Source organism: Humulus lupulus, chromosome 5, assembly GCF_963169125.1.
Source record: "Humulus lupulus chromosome 5, drHumLupu1.1, whole genome shotgun sequence".
NCBI lineage: Eukaryota > Viridiplantae > Streptophyta > Magnoliopsida > Rosales > Cannabaceae > Humulus > Humulus lupulus.
Window position 1 is genome coordinate 188,512,245 of NC_084797.1, and position 11,222 is coordinate 188,523,466.

At 41.2% G+C, this 11,222-nt stretch overlaps 1 protein-coding gene across 2 annotated transcripts; it reads right to left on the reverse strand.

Moving 5' to 3' along the window:
* Nucleotides 1-5,791: 5,791 nt before the first annotated feature.
* On the reverse strand, nt 5,792-10,628 carry LOC133777947 (serine/threonine-protein kinase BSK2-like). Of its 2 annotated transcripts, none has more exons than XM_062217711.1 (10): nt 10,301-10,628; nt 9,997-10,205; nt 9,577-9,712; nt 9,069-9,202; nt 8,689-8,794; nt 8,148-8,233; nt 7,834-8,022; nt 7,564-7,722; nt 6,830-6,943; nt 5,792-6,299 (listed from the first exon to the last, which is right to left on the reverse strand). In XM_062217711.1, exons 1-10 carry the CDS (start codon nt 10,368-10,370, stop codon nt 6,048-6,050), a joined length of 1,455 nt encoding a protein of 484 aa, XP_062073695.1. In that variant the 5' UTR covers nt 10,371-10,628; the 3' UTR covers nt 5,792-6,047. The 2 variants fall into 2 exon arrangements, with proteins under 2 accessions (XP_062073695.1, XP_062073694.1); XM_062217710.1 differs by having other exon boundaries at nt 9,997-10,220; nt 10,301-10,627.
* Nucleotides 10,629-11,222: the final 594 nt, after the last annotated feature.

Sequence of the window (11,222 nt, forward strand, 5' to 3'; positions counted from 1 at the left end):
CGCCCCTTCCGAGCCAAGGGTACCTGGCTGGGTGAGGACAGACAACCCGGTCGCCGAAACAGGAGGGGGCGCATGAAGATTGAAAAAATGAGCCCCGGGTAGATCAGGAGGGGGTGCAAGAAGATCGGGGAAGTAAGCCCCCGATGGACCGGGGTCGAGGGGAGCCTGAGGAAAAGCGTCAAAGTCTGCAGGATAGGGGCAAACAAAATGCCCCAGCATGGCCTGTAGATCCTGGGATTGGGAAGCCATGTCAGGGTTGAATGGGGCAAAGGGAGGGCATTCCCCGGGGGACGAAGATGGCCGGTGAGGTTGCCCGTGTCCAAGGGAGACTCCCTCCGGCACACACTCGGCCTCACCTTCACCCGGACGAGGCTCAGCCGAGGCATCCTTCGTCTTCTTTGACCCGGGAAGAGTCCACAGCAACCCAGGATCTGAAACTGGGGACAGCTTGTGAAGGTTGAGTTTTCCCACAATGAAGAGGTATGTAGCCTTTCTCACGGCGTGGTCAGCACTGAGGAATGTGTTCATAGCGTCCGCCTCCGATCCAACAACTACAGGTATGGCGAACTGCTCTACACGATTCACACCATTGTCGACATAAACATAAGTTATAAAACAATAAGTTTCAAAAAGAAAAGAAAAAAAAAGGTGGCTCGAAGTGCTTACTGGGAGCAAAACGAAAGTGCTCACGAATAGAAAGGGTGCCCTGCACAAAGAAAAAGTCTTGCTTCCAGGACCCCGGGTTGGACACTGCGCCATCTATCAGGGGGACTGTAGTATTGGCTTTTTGCAGGAAATAAAATCCCTTGGATTTTGGAGAGGGCATGAGATTGTACAGGAAATGCACCTCTTGGGTCGAGGAGCACGATGGACAAGTTCCATAAACGCGATGAAGAGGCAGCTCAAGATCAGCCAACTGTTGGGTGCCAGCTGAAGTGGAGCAAGGTCAAAATAGTTGAGAACCGCGACGAAGAACAGGTGCAATGGGATTGTACCACCCGCCTTCAGGATATTCTCGCTAAGGGCTACGTAGCCCGTATTAGGGCAGTCAGCCCAACACTTGTCCGAAGGGATGTATAATGAGTACTCCGGAGGAACACAGTAGTGCTCTACTATTTCCAGCAATTTATTTTCAGACACGTGGGACACTAGGATGGATGCCAATAGGGGGGCATCCTCCCGGTCATCAGCAGACACCTGTCGTCGTCCTCTCTTCGGCATATCTGGAAAACCAAAAGAAAAAGGTGAGGGGGAGACAGAACACTTTACCCTCCATTTTTTCTTCCTAGCAAGAGTCTTCCACCGAGGCACTGGTTGCGGAAGCGCTAAACTAGGGAAGATCGAAAATAAGGGCTGAAGAGAAGGCGAGACGGCCCCATGACAGTCATCAGGAAAGAACAGGCTAGGAGGCTCAGGCGGGACATGTCCCTCCATAAACTCCAACTCCATCTGCAAATCTAAAAGGGTCACCCTAAGGTTCGCTACATGGTCGTTAAGGTCAAGGGGGAAAGGTACTCCGTCTCCCCTCAACATCGAGTCAATTTCGCTCTCTACCACCCAAATTTTACGCCTAAGTTCGGCCATGTGCTCGAGATGACAAATACAGGCCTTCCTTAAAGTGTCATGGTCACGGTAAGGATTTTCCTCAGGGGACTCTGAGTCTGATGACAAGTCAACAAACTCAACCCCCGGAGGAATGCCGAACGCACCTTCACTTGCCATGAGACCTCGTCCCGAAAGCAAAAAGGGTTCACATATAAATGGGAGGATTGCTACAAAACACAAAGGAATGGGCTCAAAACCTCTAGGCACAAACGCTCTAAATGACCCACTACGGGGTATGAATAAAGGGGCATGCATCAAGGCTAACTCACGACGAGCTCAGGCCAAAGCACCCCATCTCGAGTGGTGCTAATTTGGACCCAATAAACATAAGGGAGAAAGAAAGTATACCTCAAGCAAGTAAATTTGGGCGCTGACGTGGTCAAAAGGAGGTCGAGGGCCAAAAGCGTCGTCACGGTCAAGTAGAGGCAAGTGGTCGAAAGTACGCGTCTGCAAAAATAAACAGAAAAGATGTGTTAGCCTTCAAATATATGAAGGGATATAAACATACCGAAAATTAGCTCAAATATATATATATAAAAAAATAAAAATAAAAAGAGGAAACAATAGCAAAAGTGAGGTTGTGGGGGATTGAACCCCTTACCTTTTGAAAAGAGCAAGAATCTAAATGCCACTAAGCTAAGGAGATGAAGTGTAAACAATAGGCTTGGCATGAAGGCCTATTTATAAGAATCAAAGAGAAGAGTCTACCAGAGCACCTAAAGGTCATCTCCTAGACTGGGGGCCAAATGTGGATGCTCAAAATTCCATGCTTGTATAAGACCAAAGTACATGCTCAGGTCCCATGAACGCCTGAATACGTGTCTGAGCCACGAAACCCTCAGGCCACCATCATCTCGCAACTGCCTACCCTTGGCGCACCCAGCAAGGCCACGCCTTGCGCAGGAGCGTCTCGCGAGGCCCCTGCCTCGCGCCTCCTCTCGGCGCACCCAGCCTCGCTTCGCTACAACCTCATGCAGTGCAAGGCCATGTCTCACGCAGGGGCGTCTCGTGAGGCCCCTGCCTCGCGCCTACTCTCGGCGCACCCAGCGAGACCGTGTCTCACACAGGAACGTCTCACGAGGCCCCTGCCTTGCGCCTCCTCTCAGCGCACTCAGCGAGACGGTGCCTCGCGCAAGAGCGTCTCGTGAAGCCCCTGCCTCGCACCTCCTCTCGGCGCACCCAGCGGGACCGTGCCTCGCGCAGGAGCGCCTCACGAAGCCCGTGCCTCGCGCAGGAGTGTCTTGCGAGGCCCCTGCCTCGCGCATCCTCTTAGTGCACCCGGCGGGACCGTGCCTCGCGCAGGAGCGTCTCTCGAGGCCCCTGCCTAGCGTCTCCTCTCGGCGCACCCAGCGAGATTGTGCCTCACGCAGGAGCATGTCACGAGGCCCCTGCCTCGCGCCTCCTCTCGGCGCACCGAGCGAGACCGTGCCTCATGCAGGAGCGTCTCGCGAGGCCCCTGCCTCGCACCTCCACTCGACGGACCCAGCAAGACCATGCCTCGCACAGGAGCGTCTCGCGAGGCCCCTGCCTCGCGCCTCCACTCGGCGGACCCAGCGAGACCATGCCTCGCGCAGGAGCGTCTCGCGAGGCCCCTGCCTCGCGCCTCCTCTCGGCGCACCCAGCAAGACTGTGTCTCGCACAGGAGCATCTCGCGAGGCCCTTTCCTTGCGTCTCCCCTCGGCACACTCAGCCTCGCCTCGCCACAGCCGCACCACTAGGGGTCGCACACACACTCGGCCTCATTAGAGGGGCCTTATCTCACCCCTTAAGATTAGTGCCACCGACTGGGCACCACTCTTACCGTGAGTCTAACAAGAGGTAAGATCAAGGACCTCTCTAACACACCATTAAGGACGAATTGGGGAAGCTTCATAGTGATTCACACAAAGTCAGAAGAGATACGAGGCGCACTTACAAACCAAAAGGAAGTAGAGTACAGAGACAAGGCCCACGCCGGACAAGTAATGGCTGCATAAGTAAGGTACCTGTTGTGGTCCTCACCAACCAGTCTCTAACACTCGTACTGGGCAAGTAGTGGAGGCACAATCAAGTACTAAAGTGGAGGTGCTCCCACCAACTCTGATCATGTACTGGAGCCGACACCACTACACCTGATACCACTCTCCTAACACCGTACTTGCATACTATCTGGTCCCTTGGACCACAATGTATCAGGGGCCATTAGAGCCCACTATAAAAGGAATTCCACTTCCACTTTGAAGGGGGTTGGAAAAAAAACTGTAGCACTACACCATAAGAAATACAAATTCAGTTCACCATTTTCTTTCTGCAACTGTTCTTTGAGTTTCCAATTAGATCTTTGAAGTTTTTTTTATTTGATAATCTCTACATTTCTATTTTTCTAACTTAACTTGGTTGACGAGTTCTCACCGTCAACACTATCATTGTGCTCCGCGGATCTCAAGGCAAGTGCCAAGCCCCCTTTTTGACCATTGATAAAGCATCGGATCCAATGGCTAAGATGAGCTTGTGGTTCTTATAAATAGACATTCATCTCTAGCATAATACTTACACTTTATCTTCTTAGCTTAGTGGTTTTGGTGTCTTTACTTCCTCCAAGAGGTAAGGGGTTCGATTCCTCACAACCTCATTTTGGTTGTCCTTCTCTTTTATTATTTGAATTCATTTCTTTTACACCAACATCCATATAGATGCTTGGAGAATAAAACTCCTCTCTCCTTCATTTTTGCAGACGCATATCTTCGACCCTTTGCATTTGTTCGATCACGGCTGTGCTTTTGACCCTTGTCCTCCTTTCAACCGTGACGGAACTTTAGACCTTTGGTCTCCTTTCGACCGTGACAGTACATTCAACATTCGGCCTCCATTCAACCATGACAGTGCCCAATTTTTCTTACTTAAAGTATACTTTCTTTCTTTCTTATTTCATTGGGTCCAAATTATCACTACTCGGGATGGGTTGCCTTGACCGAAGCTTGTTGTGAGCTAATGCACATACATGCCCTTGTTTGTACCCCGTAGTTGGTTAATAAAACTAGGCAAATGCTAGTTGGTTGTATCTTGTATATATAATTATATATAAATATATTTATATTGATGCTTGCTCCATCCCAAGGCATGCATAATGATCGGAAAAAACAAAACATGTTGCTCATAAAAAAAAAATCAATAATTTTTAAATTCATCACCGCTCAAACAAAAAAAAACTATTTATCTTATTTATTGTTTATTTGTCTTATTTATTATTATTTTTTATATAGTTTTTTTGTCGCATATATGTTTTATATAGTTTTGTAATATCTGATTAAATTTGTATTTTTTTTAAGTTGAGAAATCACTTACCAAGTTCATATTAAAAACTACCTAAATGGAGTCATTTAAAAACTACATACAATACAAGAGCATACGTACGTACAAATTTAATTTATTTATATCAATAACTTTCTTGTTGTATATTAACACACCTCAAGTCAAGATTATAAATTCAAAGCATAAAGAAAGAAGAGGTATAATTATCATGTATTTGGGTAACTAGTTGAATAAGTGCAAGACGTGCTCCCTTACTCATTTTTTGAATTTTACATATATATTGATTATAAAAGTATTATAGATAATTGGCTTTATTTCATTGACAAGTGAAATAAGCTTAATCTGAAAGCTCTCGTCACCATGGTGTAAGTTTCAAAGGTTCGTTTTTCCTCTTGTGTATATTATTTCTATTAGAGTTGAACTCTAGCTTAGACTAGTGTATTTGACAAACGGTCCTATAGGACTGGGTTGAAGTTGAACCAAGTTTGGCACTCGTACAAATGATCCTAATCTTTAGAATACTAGACTCAATAAATATTCACTAATATTAAAGGGTATATTGAGCACCATAATAATAAGATTATGAAATTCACATAAGAATTTATACTGTGAAACCCACCTAATTCTACATTAGTATGCGGTGCTCAACGCCATACCTCATAGCAATGCTCGTTAGTATCATAATGTTGTTTTAGCTTTTACATCTATACCAATTTCTATTGTGAAGTTTCAAATTTACCTCTACCAACAACTAGTTGAGGTTTGTTTAGCCAAAATGATCTAATCTGCTATAATTGTAACTTTTCAAAGTTATTAACAGCTCCATAAACTCAAGAAACTTTTTCTAAGTCTATTTCTTGCACCTTTTGACATTTCCATACCAAGAGCAAGAACATGTGATATTTCAAAGAAATCAACTAATACAAACATAATATTTAACAACTGCATCCGTAGATGAGTCCATTATACATAGCTCAAGCCTGTTACTACTTACTACGTTGTATATATAAGTATATAGACAACAAGATGTTTAGCATAATTTTCTCAAGAAAACCTCTATTACTCGCATTTCATTTTTCTCTACTTCATTTCCTATTTCAATCAACATAGTTAATGAGAAGGAGGGACCTGTTTGGTCACAAGACTTAATTTTAGCTTCGCCAGTTGTTCTGCCTCTTAGTTTCGAAGGATGCTCCATCGTTGAGCATATCCTGAGCATCAGTCTCCATTCCGAGCTTCGACAGTGCCAGAGCCTGCAAGTAGAATGCAGTTGGCCACTCGGGTATGCACACTTGGGCCTGCATGGCGTCTCTCAAGGCAAGTTCTGCTTGATCGTTCATCAAGTATGAGAAAGCTCTTCTAGCAAAGACAGTAGCTGAAGGCGCAGCCATCATAGCTACTAACTGTTTATTCCAACGAGATTGAAATGGAAGTTTCAGCATTACATGACCCAAACAAATGATCTTTAAATCCCACAAGAAAGAAGATATCCATACACAATATATTATAAAAATTATGAATGATGTGATGTATGGTTGTCATTGTTTAAGAACTTTTACATGAGACAACAGGAAAACAAAAGTCTTCTAGAACAATATTGGCTGAGAATGAAAGATACTTGTTCTTGTGATAAAATATGCATTGTTTATTCTTATTTTTTTATGATGAAATATGAATGTGGTTATTTTGGTTTTGCAATTGTAAATAGTATTGAAAGAAAAATCAGCTCACAGTAAGCTCCGAATGGGTCTGTAACATGATAATATCTGTGAACTTACCCATCTAACGCATGCATATCAAACTAGTTTTCACAATCTGTTCGGCTGAATGTCAAAACCTCATCACCAATTAGAGATAAGATCATACCCCTTTTGTAAAAGCCAAGAAATATATAAGATAACCAGGTCTGATATGAGAAAAAAGAAACATCTACCTTTGAATAATACTCGATTGCACTCTTGAAATCCTTGTCCCTGAAAGCTATATCCCCAAACTTCTTGGTGTTCACCATATCTTGCACTTGTTGTGTCCATTCTTGGAATGAAAGCTACATATGTTGACAAAAGTATGAGCAAAACACAGAGAAATTTATTAGGACAGGCATACAGACCATCAATTATGAAAAAATTAGCAAGATGACTAAATTTGGCAACCAACATAATCTAGAAACAAAAAAGTTCACATTAGTTTGAGTTACCTTACCTCCTTTGCAATCCCTTTTTTATTTAATAAAGTTTTCCTTCTTATTAGAAAAAAAAAAAACAACAATCACGCAAGGATATATTTGTTGTAGTCATATATGTTTTATGAACAACCCTGACTGACACAAGACCATGACACTGCTAAGTACTAATAGAAAATCTCTACTAGGTCTAACATAAACCAGGAAATCCAGCCAACATTATCTAATCCTTTTGTTTCTTTAATCCACAAATTATTGCACGTTGACTGGCTCGAGCACATAATTAACAATTTTCGTTTAATTTGTTGCATCTATTGTTTGTTAAATGGGCTTTGTCCATAAAGCACACTATTTAGAACTCCTCCACAACTCTACTCTCTCTTTCCCTGCCATTTTGCTGGGATTTAGACCTATTAAATTGGAAATAGGTTTCAGTTGAAAGAAACCAGAGAAGGGAAAAGCACAAAAAATACAGCTTAGGATACCTCATTTTCTGCCCCTTCTTCATCTTTATAGCCTGTTTTGAGCAAAATATCATGAATGGCAGTTAGATCCATCCTTGTGCAAGCCTGCCCAAGGGGAGATAGCATAGTTTGCAGCACAACCATATATTTAGGTAGGCCCATTAGAACATGAGAAGCCACCTTGACAGAGCAATAATACTGATCAGAACATTATAGGGTGGGAGCAGTTCAAGGGAAATCCTCATAGAACAAATTAGTGGGCTGGTACAACGAAGAAAACACAAAATTCACCTCTTTCTGCTTTTGAAGTGGTCCCACTGCTGTGAGAAGAAACTTAGTATCAGGTCTGTTCCTAGCCTCGGACTGAAGACATTTTGAAGCAAGCTCAACCAAATTAGTTGCATCATCATTCTCATACTGTCCTTCCAATGATGAATCCATTAAAGACAGTACACTTTTCCCTCTTATTATGTCCAATGCCTGCAGATACAACACTTTTCATCATGTCAATATATGAAATAGAAATGCCATGTCAATTGCAAAATCAATAGAAATTAGTCTAGGAAGTGAGGAAATGCAACGCGAAGAAAACAAAGGCAACATACATGGCTTGGAGGAATATGCTTTCCACTCAAAAGATCTAACAGAACAGTTCCATAACTGTAGATGACACTCTCTGGGATGACCCTGCCTGCATATATTTGACTGTGCTCAATTTCATAAACACAGTTATGGATTATCATTTTTCTACTGGGTAAATACTTGTTGAGCATGTGCATAAACAAATAAAAAGAAACTACATTCACATATATCTTGGCGTAAAAGAAGAGAAGCAAAATAATTTTCAATCACTACATATTCCATAAGAACTAAAAGTACTCCATGGATTTTAGTCAACAAAATAAGCAATAACCATGATATAAATACCAACTCTAAGTAATTTTAGTAATGACTGGCAAATATCAATCAAGAAATTCATTCTAGCTAACTCAAATAACCAATCTTGGTGAAGAGAAAATGTCAATTCTTAAGATGTATGTGTCTCCATCCACTTCATTGAATGTGTGTAATTTGATTAGTAAACAGGAATATGTTCAAAAAAAACTTGTTTATTTAACACGGTACACAAATTCTGAGAACATTTACCTGTGCGTACAAACTCAGGTGGAGTATAAGCTAAATTAGTACTGTAGCTTTTACCATCTCGACTATTTTTCATGAGGCCAAAACTAGACAAACGAGGGCCACCATCCTGGAAAAAGTGCATAGATTTGTTATAATCTAATCACAACTTACAACATGTTCGTCCTTGAGGTCACAGTAGTTGTCATGTACTCATTTGCATAAAAATGCAGATGACTAAATTTTATAATTTCCGGAGAACGCATGCAGAAAAGGAGACATTAACTTAATGAGAAGATCTGAGTGCTTAATACTTATAAAATGCAGCAAAATATAAAATAAATAAATATCATCCAACTACACTTTATAAAAAGAAAAAACCACAGAAAACATTTGTTACGTACCTCATCAAATAGTATTCTATAAGCATTTAGATCATGATAAATCTTCTGGTTTACTGCGTTGCAATGGTCAAGGGCCTGAGCAATATAGTAAGCAACTCTAACTCTCATTTCCCATGGCAATGGTTGCTTGTCCCCTATAACAAAAGATGTAATAAGTCATCATAAAAAAAAACATAAATTTTATACAGGGATAACAGTTGAAGAATATATGTTAAGTTGAAAAAAGACTCAAATACTTAGCGATAGTGGATTTTATAATATAAAAAGTATCTAAAATAAGCATCAAAGTTTCCTAAATATACTTCTCCACAATGAAAATCCTATTTATGCTTGAAAAGAATGAAAGAAAAAGAAAAGCAAAAGGGAAAGAAAAAGAAAAGTCTATCTTGTTTGCATAAAAGTGGAGGCAAAAAACAAACTTTCGGAGTAAATTTACAAACAAACAAAAAAGTAGCAGAAAACAAAAGAAGTAAGAAGTTTTTCTTTTTGGCTGGAAGTTGAGTCATACAATGAAAGAGTTGCTTGGACAAAGTATCATTGGGCATGTACTCAGCTACCAAAAGTCGTTCATCATCTTCAGCACAGCAACCGATCAGATTCACCAATCTCTCATGCCTCACCTTCCCCACTCCTGCTGCCTCGACCTGATCAATCAAATTTAATACCTTAAGCAAAATGCAAGAAGCCCACATGCTTGTTTCCCGAGAAAACAAACTGGGAAAAAATATTAGCATAAATTTATAGGAAATATCCCATTTAAGTTCAAAACCACAGCAACCCGGAATTTATTTTAGTTCTTATTCATATCTCTGCATCACCAACTACGAAAACACAAAAAATGATAAATGTATAACTCGAACAACCCCAAGTGATATTCTTGTCCTTTACCACAAACCGAACAGAATAGGCAAAAGTTGTAGTGTCTTACCACGAACTGATGAGCGTCGGGCCATGACTGCTTGGAGAAGCGTTTAACCGCAACCAGACGATTGTTCTGAAGCTTTCCTCTGTAAACCACATTGGGAGCTTTCTCACCGCTCTCGGAGACAATATAGTCGGAGCCGAACCCATTTGTGGCCTTTCGAAGCTCGTTAAGACCATACTCTTTAAAGACCGGAGATCGATCCTCTTCCTCAACTGGAATCCCATTTGCTTCAAAAACAAAAACCCATAAGCAAGTAATCTCAGAAACCCCGAAGAAGAAGAAGAAGAAGAAGAAGAAAGCTAAAAACCTGGGTCGGACTGAGAAGAAGGGTCGTCTGGTGAGTGAAAGTGGGTGGTCTTGGAGTGAAAACAACCCATGTGAGAGATTCACTTCACCTCACTTTGTGTCTCAGCATAGATAGAAGCCATTGTTTGTGACTAGAGTCCAGAGCTCCATGCCTATCAACATCAAAACATAAAAAAACAAAATCCCAAGTCGTGGGCCAACGCAGTTGACTGATCATACACGGCTAAGTCTAGTATTTGAGGTTGGTCTGGTAACACTAACACTCGGCATATATCTCTCCTGAGAAGAGATCCCAATTCGAATCACCTCTCCTCCAAGTCAAAAAGTAACACTCCACTAATCAATCTCTCTTCTAGATCCAAACTAATTTATGGTAAAATAAAATGTAAAAGGATTGAAAAATGTAACACAAAATTTTTGAAAAATTCTATGGTAAGGGTGCTAGTTTAGTTTTTAACAAGAATGTTTTTCTTTTAGACACCTAAAAAAATTATAATTAAATATTTTTATATAACTTTGTATATGTTTAGTTTTCGAAAAATTTCAAATAATTTGTCATGTGCAAAATAAGGTTTAAACATTCAATTACATGCATGTTATTTTTATAAGCATACAACTAATCATTTTGAATTCTAATTTTCGACAGTAAAAAATTTAGAATTTTTGGAAAATTGGTAGGGAGTCTACTTGTAATGCCCCGGATTCCCTATTATGGTTTAATGGCTGGATTAGTAGGCCGGAAGGGCCATAACTGCTTAATTATGCCATTAAATGTGTTTATGCATGTTTATGAGAATTATATTATAATATGATGTTAAATGCATGCATGTGAGTCCACATTTGTTTACAGGGGTGTTTTGGTAATTTGGCCCGTTGAGGGTATAATTGAATATTTGTTTGCGTGTTAATGATAAATTGTGAAA

Bases quoted from the DNA above. Each gene is read 5' to 3' on its own strand.
- LOC133777947 (XM_062217710.1), bottom strand. From the start codon at position 10,370: ATGGGTTGTTTTCACTCCAAGACCACCCACTTTCACTCACCAGACGAC. The intron at 8,795-9,068 runs GTACGTAACAAA...CACTTTTTCCAG, and splicing joins ATAGAATACTATTTGATGAG to GATGGTGGCCCTCGTTTGTC. The intron at 6,944-7,563 runs GTATCCTAAGCT...CAACATATGTAG, and splicing joins AAGAAGGGGCAGAAAATGAG to CTTTCATTCCAAGAATGGAC.